Source organism: Kwoniella botswanensis, chromosome 1 (genome assembly GCF_036426115.1).
Source record: "Kwoniella botswanensis chromosome 1, complete sequence".
NCBI lineage: Eukaryota > Fungi > Basidiomycota > Tremellomycetes > Tremellales > Cryptococcaceae > Kwoniella > Kwoniella botswanensis.
Genome location: NC_088599.1, coordinates 9171614 through 9185182, shown reverse-complemented (window position 1 = coordinate 9185182; position 13569 = coordinate 9171614). Strand labels below are relative to the sequence as shown.

Here is a 13569-nt window from a genome sequence, read left to right as displayed (position 1 = left end):
ACATAAGATCGAAAGAGGAGGAGACATTACTTCACTTCTGCTCTCTCTCCCTTGTATACATCTCCGCCATATACTCGCCTATCCCTCCTGCTCCTCTCAGTATGCCATCTCAACCCAAGAAGGATGCCTCTTACTCGGTCGATCGACTTTTGCCCTATGTCTTCCTCTGTACTATCGGACCATCCGTGGTGGCTGCGTCAAACCTGTTCGTGGTCGTAAGTCGTATCACGAGATCACACTTGGAGATTTAACGGGTCAAGCTGACTTCTGCGTCTATTCTATCATGACTCAAGAAATACGTGATGTGTAGGTATTACTGGACATCAAGAGGGGCAGACGGCATACCTGATCCTGGAGACGAGAGATGTGCCAATAGGGATGTACAAGCTTTGGCAGGCAGTGTCCTAGCTGCTTTAGCTACCTTGGATGGGGTATTCTGTAAGTTTTTCCCGATGACTGAATGCGTATCGAATGCTGATCTCTCAAACAGCATTCCTCTCGTCGCCCTATGTACAGAGTCTTTCAGATCGATATGGTCGTAGACCATTGTTGGTCATAGGTCCACTGATAGCGACTATATCGACGGGGTCGATACTTTTGGCTTGTGAGTCTCAGATGCTGCTAGAAGGTAGCACGTACTGTGTACTGATGTATGGCTATCTTCGCTACAGACTACGTCAATAACCCCGTGAGCTGTCCATAATCGTCCAGTCTCTCAGCTAACAAGCATCTATTTATATGTAGACCATTGCCTGGATCCTGTTCATATTGACAGGTATATTCGTCTCAGCATCTACCAAAGCTGTGTTCCTGCCTTCGTTGTGTGTAGCGGACGTAGCGACGGATGATGCGAGGTGGGTCAGCTTTCGACCTCTCTACTAGATCACATGCAAAAGCTGACCTCGATATGACTTCAATGTAGAACTCGATTCTATTCACGTATGGAAGCAGTAGCTTTACTGGGTCCAGGAACAGCGTACAGTGAGTGACTCCATCGAATTCTGTATAACCGCATCAAAATTGACTAGATGGTTGTACTATCAGTATTATCAGCGCTAGTATCGCGATACGTATCCAACATCGCCGTGCCATATTTCATAGCCCTAGGCGCCCAGATAGGTGCATCGTTATGGTCATTCTTCTTCATCGCCGAGACCAGGAAATTCCCATCGAATAACGATAACTCATCAGAAGATGAGGAGGAAGGGAGAGGGATAGTAGCGGAGATAACGGAGAATCTAGAGGCACCCGTTAAACCGTTAAAACTGATCTGGCCACATAGACATAAGGGGAAATTGCATTGGGAATTGTTCGTGGTGGCTTTGAGTCTGTTCATGACTACATCGGGAGTGAGTGATCAGCGATCTTCGCTGTTGCTTGCTCATCACGACGTGAGCGTACGATAATGAAGCTGATCTTCCTGTATTGGGTGAATGGGGTATAGACCGTGTTTATCGCCACTGCTTCGTTGCTGTTCTTGAGTGATAAATTCAATTTCAACCCGGAAAATGTGAGTTGATGTCTTCCAACGGAGTTGTTGCATTCTCTTTAAGCTAAGATCTTTGTTTCGTTAGAACGCATGGATGTTAGCATTCCTTACTTTCTCTCGATTTGCGTACCTCATCATCCTATTCCCCTTCATCCTCAAATTCGGTAGAGCAGGGTACAATAGATATCTATTATGGAAAGAAAAGAAGAAACAAGCAGATGGGGAGAGACAACCTTTGGTCCGGAGAGATACCTCTGCCAAGCAGGAAGATGCGAATTATTTCGACGTGAGTTTTCATCCACTTCTTCTTCTGGTCTATGTGAGCAATATGTTGATTCATCGGTTAGGTCATACTTGCCTTCTTCTCGGTTATTGTCGATGCCGTGGCGTTGGGATTCGTTTCGTTGAGTTTGTCATACCAACAAGTCCTTGCGGGTGAGGGATCTTTTTGTCACCGGATTTATCATCGGTGACATTCCAGCTCATATTTTATATAGCTTTCGCAATCATGGCTTTCGGTGCGGGTGATAATCCAACTTTCAAAGCTGTCTTTGTGTCCTATGCACCGCCCGAACATTCAAGTAAGTTTTTCCTGTTTCAATCTAGAATAGCTAGCAGACTAATCTATCTTCTCTGTCGTTTAGGTGAAGCCCTCGCGGCATTGGATATGGTATTTAGCGCCGCCAAACTTGCCTCGCCACCACTTCTGGGCTCACTATACGCGGCATTTGCGGAAGTTGGCAAACCTCAATTCTTGTTCTTGACTGCTGGCGTGAGTTGCCGACCAATTTGGGGGTCCAAGAATTGTGACTGATATATACGTGCGGGCAGGGTTTATGCGCTATGGGAGCACTATTGATCTCCCCGCTGATCTTTGCCAAGAGGAAGTTCAAACCTACGGAATGAATGAATAGATGTTAGGACTTAATATTGTTCGGATTTGAGAGTGTGGATTGGGAGAGACATAGAATAGTAGACACGGTTAGAAAGATGATCGATTCACAGTACGTACACCATGGGCAGGTACCGCATATAGTATCGTACGCCAGTCACATCATGTAGCACTAGAGATGTATCAATATGAATGACTAGGGTCCAAATGGTCAACAGCTCGCCCAAGGTGGTGCTTGTCGCGTCAAGTCAAATATTTCCCTGCTCTACGTTTATCGAACAAGTTTACACAAAATGAAATTCATTCACATCACTAAATTAAATAATCTTCGTCATTCCTCGTTATTTCTTCAGCACAAACGTATACGGCTACATAAGAATCACGGTTGGGAAAAGAAGTGTACACAAATTCAACTTTTTTTTCTAGATTTCATGCGTTTTATCAATTATTTCAACTCATGTCAATGATTTTCCGAACCTTGGGGACACTGATCAATAAGAGCGTACCGCCAAGAACCACTTTCAAAAGTGTTCAAAAAAAGCGATAGGACTTAGCAGAAAGTGATAGTGATCTACGATCGTGTATCACAGATCAGCAATGGTTCACGATGAGTGTACCTTTATTTTGATGGAGTAACGGGTACTCACTCCAGTGTTATCGGCGAGACATTGAGTAGGTGCTCCGCCTTCGGTTGAAGATCCCAAATAAGCTCCGGGACATTGATCAGCAGAATCTCCAGTACAAGGTCCACCAGGACCATTGGTGCATGATCCAGTGAAGACGAAGTCCATCTTATAAGTGCTGTTGAAGGTTATCAGTTTAAGAGGAAAACCTCCAGCTGATAACGGTAGATCGTGCAACTTACTACTTGTGGTTACCCAATCCAGGACCATCCAAGAGTGAGTAATCAGCAGCGTTTTGTTGTCCAGCACCTTCATCGTTGGTCAAGGTGAATTCTACGATACCGCAATTAACACCCGAGGATTGACAGTCTGCTCCAGCGAAACCATCGACCCAGGCTACTCCGCCATTGACAGGGCCGGAGATAACTCCTGAACCTTGGACACCGTGGTCGGCGTAGAGGAAGACGGCGTTACCGCTTCCACAGTTGTTGACTAACTACAAAATAGAATAGTGATATCAGTGATCAGTGAAATGTGTATGAAGAGGCTGGCTTGTATAGCTAGTATGGTCTTCGGCTAGGATTATGGTGAGACTTACGTTGACAGAGTGACTTTCGTCTCTAGCTTGGAGTGGAGCTGGAGTGGCGACAGCGTTGAGAATGACAAAAGAACCGAAGAGGGCGACGAGAGTTTTGGTGAACATCTTGGTTGTTGTATTTGAATTCGTGATTTGCTTGATCGAATCGATGAAAGTGAGTTGATGTATTTGGAATTATTGAGTTGTTGAAAATAACCTCTCTGGATTGTCAGAAATGCACCCTATTTATACCTTTACGACGACCCAGAAGGTCCACGTCGATGATGGTCTTCTCGGCGGTCGGACGGTTCCTCAGTCAGTCACATGGATCACATTGGACACTGCAACCTGCTAGGTCAACCATCAAAAACTATTCGTAGCCTCGTTTGTGAGACTATGACGAAATATCCATCAGAAGGAGGTCGGACAATGTGGTCGATCTTCCTCGGCATGACGGTGGCCTTTAGGCTCGACCAGGTTCCTCTTGTAAGATGGCTGGGAGAGGAGAGTATCATGTGTTCTATTAAGTAGGTAGACCATACTGGTACTCATAACCTCGCTTGGGAGTCTAGGTTAATGACTTTCTCGGGAGGTCAGTGGACCTTGTCTTGTCGGCAATACTCACATGGTCTTATTTTTGTTTTCTAGGAATGATGGGACTGCAGTGCAGTGCATCATAATACTGTACTTCACGCTAAATTGAGACACCTCCTTTCCCACCGTCAGAGCTTCACATATTCTCAGTCTAGTAGAACTACTGATAAGGACCGTTGCAGAATGACGTGGCCAAATTGACTATTTCTCAAGGAATGAGACTCTTAGAGACATTCTTCTTTCTCGCCAGGACGAGAACTCCTATTTTGATGGTTCTCCTTGTTGTCGTCTGTTGCTCATCTTCATTGCATCGTCATGGTGGATGGCCATGAAGCCAACTGGAATCAGTGAGGTACTCACCATCTATCGAAGTATCATCGCGGCTAACCGCACAGCTTTGCATTATGTCATGCTGTCCAAAGGCACCTTTGGCGGATCGTCCTAAAAATATCCTATCAACCCGTTGATTGATCCAACTAATCCTCTAATCTCTCTTAGTCCCATCAGACAGAGATTATCACATGTATGAAGTATGATTCGGTGTTCCGACTGGCCGAGACATACTTAGTTCCGATAATAACTTGACTGCCTTTGTGAATATCTTCGTGTGAGCTGTATCCGTGGGAATCGGTGCGGGTGAAACACTCAAAGATCAGTCTAGGTTAGTGATACGAGACGGTAAACCGGTCAGCCGTTCATCTATTTATAGATCGGTTGATCAAGGTCACATCAACCATGACGTTTTACGACCTGTGTTTTGTGTTCAGTGTTCGCTAAGTGCCTGGGTCTGATGGTATGGATTGGTTCGACCCCTCTAGCACCTCAAATGCTCTGATATGCAAACAGGCTGGATATGATTTCCTCTGGGAAGCGGTCGAATGTCGTCGTGCAGGTCTGATGTACCATGCTGCCGCATCGAGTTTGCGCATGTATTGAGATTTGTGTTGGTAGTGACCTGAATGTGTGGTGAATACGAAAAGAAGGAGAAAGCTATACGAGCGGTAGCACCTGTAGTGCTAACAACCCCGCAGTGCCATCGCAGCCACCTGGCACTGCTGTCAATCCCACCGGGTCGTACCAACGAACCTACCGGACTCTACCAGATCGATACCGTATATGCATCTTTCATCGTCATGCGACTATCTACCATCGTCTACCTACTCACCTACCACCTACCACTTACCATCTACCACTCTTCGTCTACCACTTACCCACCACTACGACTGATTCACCCTCCTCTTCCCTACACCCACCCTCCACTTACCCTTCACCCATCCAACATCCCTGGGGTTAGTGGCGGGGGAATGGGTAGGTGGGTGAGTTAATGGGTGGGTGGTCGGGAGAAGGGAGGTATGGGTGGGAGTAACGTGAGTGGAGGGTGGGAGAAAGATGTGAGAGTGAGTGGGGATGGTAAGAGTGAGTGAGGAAGGCGAGAGTGAGTGAGGAAGGTCAGAGCGAGTGAGTGAGACGTAGATACAGTAGGTAAAGTGATACAGCAACCACATGCATTGGTTATGATACCGGTGAAATGGATACTAGTTCCCGGCAGGCTTGTTGATAGCAGTGGCAGGCGACTTGCCATGGTGAGATTGCAGTACCACGACGATACCCAGTACCCGGCGATGGTTACCACCTGTGGAGTAGTACTGTTTACTCCTTAAGCGCTTTTACGTCACTCCAAGCATCGCAAGGAACGCGAAGAGATCAACATTGACCTCGGTTCAGTCATCTGTCCATGCTGATACAATTTGGTAGCACATCATCACATCATGATATTCGACAACAATGTCATCTTCATCCCAGCGCACCGGGCCATCCATGATTGACAGCGACGCGACGACTTTGGGCAGACCCAAGACCAAGGCATGCGACACATGTCGAATACGAAAAGTAAAATGTACCTTCGCTCCTCCACTCCACACTGGTGAATCATCCACGAAACCGTGTATATTGTGCAAGAAACACGGATTTGCATGTACGTACGAGCGTAAAGCTAAGAAGGTCATAGGTAGCTCGAGCGAGGATCGCAGGACGAATGACATAGGAGTAAGGGCGCGACCGATTGCACCTGTGTCGCGCAGACCTAAGGTACCAGAAGATGCAGCAATTGCTCTGACACATAGTGCTCAATCAGACAGAGAGCGACAGGAGAATCATAGGAAGGGCAAAAACGCGATCGTAAGTTCCTTACATATAAGTTATAATGAGGATTACTGACACGGCGCACCCTTGTAAACAGCCGGAGGTCACGTCAAACCCCTTCGACGAGATTTTACCGAGACAATTGCTCCTCTCAGCCATATCTACTTTTTTCGATCATCTCTACTGCTTGACCCCACTCGTTCACAAGCCAACTTTTGTAGCGGATTTGAAGTCTCGACGAGAAGAACAGCCAGAAAATCAAGAATGGGTATCTTTGGTTCTAATGTTGGTCGCGGCTACTCTCGTGCAAGCTCCTTGGGCATTCCCTCATCTTGAACGGAAGGAGATAGAAAAATTAGCTAAGAGCTGTTATAGGAGAGGTAAAATATGGCTGGTGGAAGATTTCAGGGAGATCACTATCGGAAGATGTAAGTAATCAATAATATCAAGTCACAGCTTGCTGATGCAGTTGTTATAGGTGTATCGCTTTATCTGTAAGTTCCACGGCAGTATTCAGTTGTGTGTAGAAAGACTTGTTTGCTGAGTATGCCCATAGAGCATGCATGGTCTCAGCCCATCTGCAAGAAATCGGTATGGCGGAGATGTTTAGAGGATCTTTATGGGGATTGATTTTTAAATTGAGGATGCACGAGGAAAGTGTGAGTGACAACCCTTCCCCAGAGAATGATCCTAGTCTTGATAGGCGATGGATATGTACTGAACCTCCCGCTTAGAGCTACGAAGGTCTTGATCCTATAGAAGGAGAGTTGCGGCGAAGGATATTCTGGCTGGCGTTTGGGCTGGACAAAGCACGCTGTGCTGTTCATGCGGATATGGTCCATGTGACCGGGGAGCATTGCGCGGATGTTCAGTTGCCCAAGGCTCTGTGAGTAAGACTACATGCTGTACAGGCAATGTTGACTCCCTTCTATGGCAGGGACGATGAGCATATATCAAGGACAGGATACGTAACACCATCCACTGAAGAAACCCCAATACTTCTTGGGTTTTGCTATGTCTCACGTATATTTGAGAGTGAGTTATACTGCTCAAAAGCCAAGATCAAGCTGATAAACCATCAGTCCTTGGACAAGCACTAGATCTCAGACGAATAGACCGAAGAAGAAATCCTACAGGTATACATCTTCAAATGAGATTAAACGAGGTCAATGGGCTTTTGGAGATGTGTGAAACTCTCATGGATGACTGTCCACCCGCTCTGCGGCTCAGTCAGTCATTGGACCCTTCCCAATCACAAGTGCAGAGTAGGAACTCGTTTCTGGTACAACAAGCCAACATATATATGACACAGGTATGTATATCACCTCGACGTCCTCTTACATTGCGTATTCGTCTAACGATTGGGAGTACGTGCACAGCAAATGACCAGACAACTGCTTATGGAATATCGCGCTCAGCTTCGAGCTCTACAGCGCCACCAACAATTGGAGGATCTAGGCCAAGCTGGTATGCCACTACAAGATATGCACTTGCAATCTGGTCTATCGGACGAGGAGAAGGAATCCGTTTCCAGAGATGTGCTCAATGTTCTAGAAGCTATACCGATCCAAGCTTTAGGTGAGTAGTATACATTTTGTTTCCCGCGGAGAAAGACGATTGATCCGAGAGTAGCTGTCAACACTACTGGCGTCGTCAATAAAGTTCGTTTCGTTGCAGTCAGCTTGTTAGACGGTCTTTCGGAGAATGGAGCAGAAGGCGGAGATGGGACTGGAGGAACATCTCGGAGTCAGTACCATCGCGAGTACCTTTGTGAGTAGACAGTGGCTGGATGTACACTGATCAGTCTGGGCCGCTAATCTAACGGATTCGATAGGGAAATTCTTAACTACTCTGGGCGAGATAGAGGCTATGAGCTCTTTGAAGGAGATCGCATGAACCACGGCATTTCACTTGCATGTTTGATCGTGCCCTCTCATCGCGATCGATCGGGATATCATAGAGACCGTCACTACACCAAGGATAACACGAGACTGATTCTTACAGGAAAATAAGAAAACACTGATGATAGAGAAATAGTAGAAGACCAACACACGCAGCAATAGCAAATATTGAAAGTCGAAACCTCTTTTCAGCATTAACCTCTTTTCAGCATTAGTGCTCCAGGTAGTCCCCCTCTTCACGTCTCGCTTGCTCTATGGCCTCGGGCTCGATGACAGTCTTGGCAAACTTCCTTGCAGGAATTCGACGTTCGAATAGAATATCCAACTCGTAATACGATCGACCCTATTTAATAGTTAAGCGAAGCTCTGGTTGACAGTCCTGCCAACGAATTGCACTGACCTTCATTTCCGGTAATCTAAAGAACGCCCACACTGCCATCATGAAAGACAATGGACCCCAGAGGAAACCCGCTTTACCTGTTGATGAGAGTGGGGTCAGGTCTGTATTCACACTTTCCTCATGAGTCAGCTTACCTTGCCAATTCCATGCTAGCGGATTGATCATATACGGCGAGATGACAGCTGATACGATTTGTGCGAGGTAGAAGGCATTTCTTGAGAGACCAACAGTCTTAGTTCTCAATCGAGTTGATGAAGTTTCACCGACAATACCTGCAACCACCTCAACATCAGAAACTTGCAGCTGAAGGGGTACTGCTATGATGTTGCTTACAATAAGCCAAAGGCCCAATAGTCATATCGTATGACATGACCCATACCAGCATGAGTGCGGCTTGCCCCCATTTTGCTTGTCCATGACCGTTCAAAGCCACTACCGCCAGTCCACCAGTGATGAACCAAAGAGTTGCCATCCAGAGAAGCCCGATGACGAAGATTGGTCTTCTACCAAATTTCTTGATGAGGAACCATGATAGAATGGTACCAATGAATGCGCAACCGGTATTTCCAAGACCCATCTTGAACGCATCACTCGAGGCCAGCCCAGCTTCCCGGAAGAAGTATACAAGGTAGGCTGAGAAATGACCACCGCCAATGACCTGAGTCGCCCAGGTCAAAGTGGAGATTTCGGTTCTTCGAAGATCGGTTCCTCTGAAACAATCTAACCATCCTGTACGTTCTCCAGCCATGTTCTCGATTTCGAGCTGATTGGTCTTGACCATCATCGCAACGGTCTGTTTCGCTTCGTCTCGTAACGAAGGCGCAGCAAGTCGTCGAACGGAATGCTCTGCCTCTTCGAGGCGTCCTTTACGGACGTACCACCAAGGCGACTCCGGAGCAAACCATAGAACAGGAATGAGAAGGACCGGCCAGACCCATCTAAGCACTGATATCAGTCATTGTAAAGCTTGTAACGATCGAAGGTCCTTTTATTGTATACTTACTGAACTGCGAAAGGGATTCTATAGGCCCACTCGTCGGTACGGTCAGAGATGCCTAGTACGACTCCCGAGGCGATGAACTGCCCCATCACCCTACGAGATGATATACCAGTCAGCAAAGTTCACATGAACATCACAACGCATTGAATCCACTTACCAACATAGGTTAACGTATGTGGTCAAGTAAGCTCGGAGATGAATTGGAGCTACTTCCGAAGCATATGCCGGACCAAGAGAAGCAAGTACACCCCACGGGAAGCCACATAACATCTCACCAAATAGCAAAGCGATCTTGTTAGGCGCAAATGTAACGATAGCTATGAGATGCATGAATTTAGCTCTTCAAAGTCATGGATTCATCTACTTACCAATACATGGGATCATAAATGCGACATTGGCAATCACTGTCTTGCGATACCCAAAATAGTCGATCTGATACCCACCAAGGAAGATTCCAACTGCACGGGATGGTTAGGTCTGCTTTATCCAAATACACAGTCCTTCTCCACTTACTGAACGAAGCAACCGTCGTAGCATTGGTGATACCACTTTGCCATTTGGCTTCGACCGTATAAGTACCCTTAGCAGGGACGTATACACCATAACGTTCAGCAAAAGCCGTTAATGCCCAGAACTTACCAATGAGGGCTTTGTCGTAACCTTCCATGACCAAGGTCATCGACACCATACACGCCCAAAACACAGCCTACAATTGCCGTTAGCTAGCTGTTTGAAGCATTCTACTCAGTAGTTGTTATACTCACTTTCCGGTAAAGCTTGATGGAAGCCCAAGTCGATAAACCTTGTTCCAGTTTGATATGTTCGGCCGCAGCCTCGGCCGTGGCATCAAGTTTGGATATACCATGCGGGTCCTCGATGTGATGGACTTCATCATGCTTAGACATGACGGGATGGACATTTGTATCCTCGCTTTTCCTTTCCATGGCACTCGTCTGGATTTAGGTCAAGGGTCAAATTTAGCAGATTATGAGTTGAGTAAGTTGAAAAGATCACCTAGCCACCTGCGCATCAGAGTAGGTAGACCTTTTATATACGTCAGCTTCGGATGCTAACGAATGAATTTCATGATCAAACCTGTGGGACACCATCACTAGCCGGTGGGGCCGCTGCTCAAGTTCAGCTGATCGTGAGTATAGTGGGGCACAGAATGTGTGTCCGAAAGGTCAATTGTGGTTGGCTACGGACGGGGAATACAGCAATTACGTCACCTCTGATTGCTCAAACATAAACACCTACAGTCTCTTGGCAAATTTGAGCTTCCGACGAGATTGCAGCTGCTTAGTCAGTGTGCCTGTTGGCGACTATTCGCAAGAGCTGTATGAATTGCCAAGATAGCCCCAATCTAATCGAATCGACAACAGGAATGCAAGTGCCTGAAAACTCGTTAATTAGCCCCTGGTAAAAACAATACAGCACCTGCTGAAAACTTGCAAGCCGAAAGAGATAACCTTGTTGGAGGGACCCACTGCCGGAGAACGAATTCTTTCGTCATCCATCAGCAAAATCAGAAGCAGATCACGAGGACAAGGTCCACCGAGCGCAAGGGAGTCCCGACTCTAGAAAAATGATTGGTTGTGGTATCCGGGAGGGATCAGGATTGGGGTCAACGGTTTCGAGGACACGTATACGGCTGAATGGAGCCAGAAGATTTATACCGATAATCGGGCGAGGCCCGCGATATATAAGTCGGACGAAGATGACGCACGTAGAAGGAAGCAAAGTTCGGTGACTAAACATCAACGATTTTATATCGCCCAACTTACAGATTCATTGCATCCAGTCAAGATGTCTCAACCCAACGGCCATATACTTGCAGGTGGTATGTGATTTCACCTTTACATATCCTTTTAACTGCCTTGCTATTGATGCTGATGCAGTAGGCGTAGATCCGAACTGGTGGAAACAAGCTGTAGTCTACCAGATCTATCCTCGATCTTTCGCCGACGCCAACGGAGATGGTATTGGAGACTTAAAAGGTATTACCAGTCGAGTGCCATACCTAAAGGATCTTGGGGTAGATGCTATCTGGCTCAGTCCTTTCTATCCTTCTCCATTGAAAGATGGTGGATGTGAGTAAATCTTCCCTGACTTGCGGGACAGTTTAGCTGACTATGGTTCAAGACGACGTGTCGGATTACCGGGAAGTTGATCCTCGTATCGGAACCTTGGAAGATTTCGAGGAAATGACTTCGGTTTGCAAGGATGCGAGCATCAAAGTCATCATCGACATAGTCCCCAATCACTGTAGTGATGAACATCCATGGTTCCAGGCTGCTCTCAATTCTGCGCCCGGCTCTAAAGAACGAGCAAGGTTTCACTTTCATGATGGCACGTAGTTCCCTCGCTCGAAGATGATGCAATGCGGCTGACAAATTGGGCCAGGCCTCGGTCCTGACAAGAGTCAACCACCAGCGGACTGGATGGCCACTTTCGGTGGACCCATGTGGACACCTACTGGCAAGAATGACGGTCAATTCTACCTTCACATGTATGATGCCGCTCAGCCAGATCTGAATTGGTCTATTGCTGAAGTACGAGAGGATTTCCTCGAGACATTCCGATTTTGGGGTGATAGAGGAGTATCAGGCTTCAGGATCGATGTCGCAACTGGAAATATGAAGGATCTCGGCGATCTAACTATCCCATGGAAAGAGCTTAAGCAACGAAGAGCCAACAAGAGTAAACCTGGAAACGAACACATCGATCATCCCCTTTTCGATCGTGATGAGAATTTTGAGCTGTACAAAACCTGGAGACAGGTCTTCAATGAGTACAACCCTCCTTTGACGTGAGTTTGCTTCCTCATACCTACAAGCCAGGCTGACTACCATCTTCATGCAGCGCCGTCGCAGAAGCGTTCGTGTCACCTTCCAGAAAAAGACACTACGCTTCACCAGACGGTTTAGGACAAGTTTTCTCCTTTGACATCCTTCTTTCCAACTTCAACATCAAGGATTACAAACAGAGTATAGAACGTCAAATCAAAGAAGCCAAAGAAGATGGCTCCAGTACCACCTGGGTGTTCTCGAATCATGATGTGGGGTTTCAGGCTTTCCACTATCCATCAACAGAGCTGACAGGTATAGTTTTAGATGATCCGACATCATACACGTTATGGTCTACCTGATATCGATCCTAGCAATCTATTCACCTTCCGCAAGGGATTTCTCAGATTCCTCGAAACCGATGGGAAGGAACCTGCTGTCGATTGGCCAACTGGTCTGAGGAGAGGACGCGCCGCTACACTCATGATTCTCGCTCTCCCAGGTTCCACATACATCTATCAGTAAGTTCATGAAGCTACTTGAAGCTTGATCCTTTGGCTGATCCACATTCGAATAGAGGAGAGGAACTTGGTCTGCCCGAAGCAGCGGCGATTCGCGAAGATCAATTGCAAGATCCCTACTACTTCCGTCATGGTCGATCAGACAAAGGTCGAGACGGGTGTCGAGTCCCAATACCATGGACGAAGACAGGTGTTAATTTTGGATTTGGATCTGGCAAACCCGCCCACCTACCGCAACCAGAGGAGTTTGGGGAGTTCTCAGTGGAAGCCGAGTTACCTGATCCAAAGTCTACCCTCAATATGTATCGTAAAGCACTCGCAATACGACGAGATCTTCAAACCAAGGAGGAAATGACTTGGTATGACCACGGACTAGGTGATCAGGTTTTAGCCTTTGAGAGACCAAACGGTTGGCTCACTATGATCAATGGTGGAAAGACAAGCGTTCCTTTGCCGCAAGGAAAAGTCTTAATCGCTTCAGGGGATTTGGGTGAGAGCATCTTACCAGGTGAGACCACTGTGTGGATCAAGAGAGCGTAGGGTTTTGGGAACTTGAGCGAACTGAAGGATATATAAGATGAACAATGCATTTATGTAATGGTGAAATCGCCTTGTACACCAACTTCTGTCACGTGCGTGAATCC

The 13569-nt window shown here is 46.8% G+C and overlaps 5 protein-coding genes across 5 annotated transcripts; 3 read left to right on the top strand and 2 right to left on the bottom strand.

Annotated features, from left to right (window-relative positions):
* Positions 1 to 101: 101 nt before the first annotated feature.
* L199_003457 (uncharacterized protein) lies at positions 102 to 2395 on the top strand (the record flags this gene model as incomplete). The annotated part of the gene is made up of 13 exons (XM_064889187.1): positions 102 to 215; positions 294 to 438; positions 491 to 604; positions 672 to 688; positions 745 to 854; positions 923 to 981; positions 1045 to 1349; positions 1445 to 1510; positions 1575 to 1775; positions 1837 to 1924; positions 1987 to 2070; positions 2134 to 2261; positions 2321 to 2395. 13 exons carry the CDS (start codon positions 102 to 104, stop codon positions 2393 to 2395), a joined length of 1506 nt encoding a protein of 501 aa, XP_064745259.1.
* Positions 2396 to 2931: 536 nt separating this feature from the next.
* Positions 2932 to 3707, bottom strand: L199_003456 (uncharacterized protein; the record flags this gene model as incomplete). Its single annotated transcript, XM_064889186.1, has 4 exons — positions 2932 to 2952; positions 3029 to 3182; positions 3247 to 3500; positions 3603 to 3707. 4 exons carry the CDS (start codon positions 3705 to 3707, stop codon positions 2932 to 2934), a joined length of 534 nt encoding a protein of 177 aa, XP_064745258.1.
* A 2253-nt stretch (positions 3708 to 5960) lies between these two features.
* On the top strand, positions 5961 to 8213 carry L199_003455 (uncharacterized protein; the record flags this gene model as incomplete). The annotated part of the gene is made up of 9 exons (XM_064889185.1): positions 5961 to 6353; positions 6415 to 6745; positions 6849 to 6976; positions 7052 to 7203; positions 7255 to 7352; positions 7400 to 7629; positions 7697 to 7895; positions 7950 to 8087; positions 8152 to 8213. 9 exons carry the CDS (start codon positions 5961 to 5963, stop codon positions 8211 to 8213), a joined length of 1731 nt encoding a protein of 576 aa, XP_064745257.1.
* A 216-nt stretch (positions 8214 to 8429) lies between these two features.
* L199_003454 (uncharacterized protein) lies at positions 8430 to 10523 on the bottom strand (the record flags this gene model as incomplete). Its single annotated transcript, XM_064889184.1, has 9 exons — positions 8430 to 8561; positions 8619 to 8695; positions 8753 to 8890; positions 8952 to 9556; positions 9622 to 9711; positions 9776 to 9935; positions 9987 to 10076; positions 10132 to 10324; positions 10383 to 10523. The coding sequence occupies 9 exons, from the start codon at positions 10521 to 10523 to the stop codon at positions 8430 to 8432; spliced, it is 1626 nt and encodes a 541-aa protein (XP_064745256.1).
* A 901-nt stretch (positions 10524 to 11424) lies between these two features.
* L199_003453 (uncharacterized protein) lies at positions 11425 to 13465 on the top strand (the record flags this gene model as incomplete). The annotated part of the gene is made up of 7 exons (XM_064889183.1): positions 11425 to 11458; positions 11517 to 11708; positions 11761 to 11967; positions 12022 to 12427; positions 12481 to 12676; positions 12732 to 12925; positions 12982 to 13465. 7 exons carry the CDS (start codon positions 11425 to 11427, stop codon positions 13463 to 13465), a joined length of 1713 nt encoding a protein of 570 aa, XP_064745255.1.
* Positions 13466 to 13569: the final 104 nt, after the last annotated feature.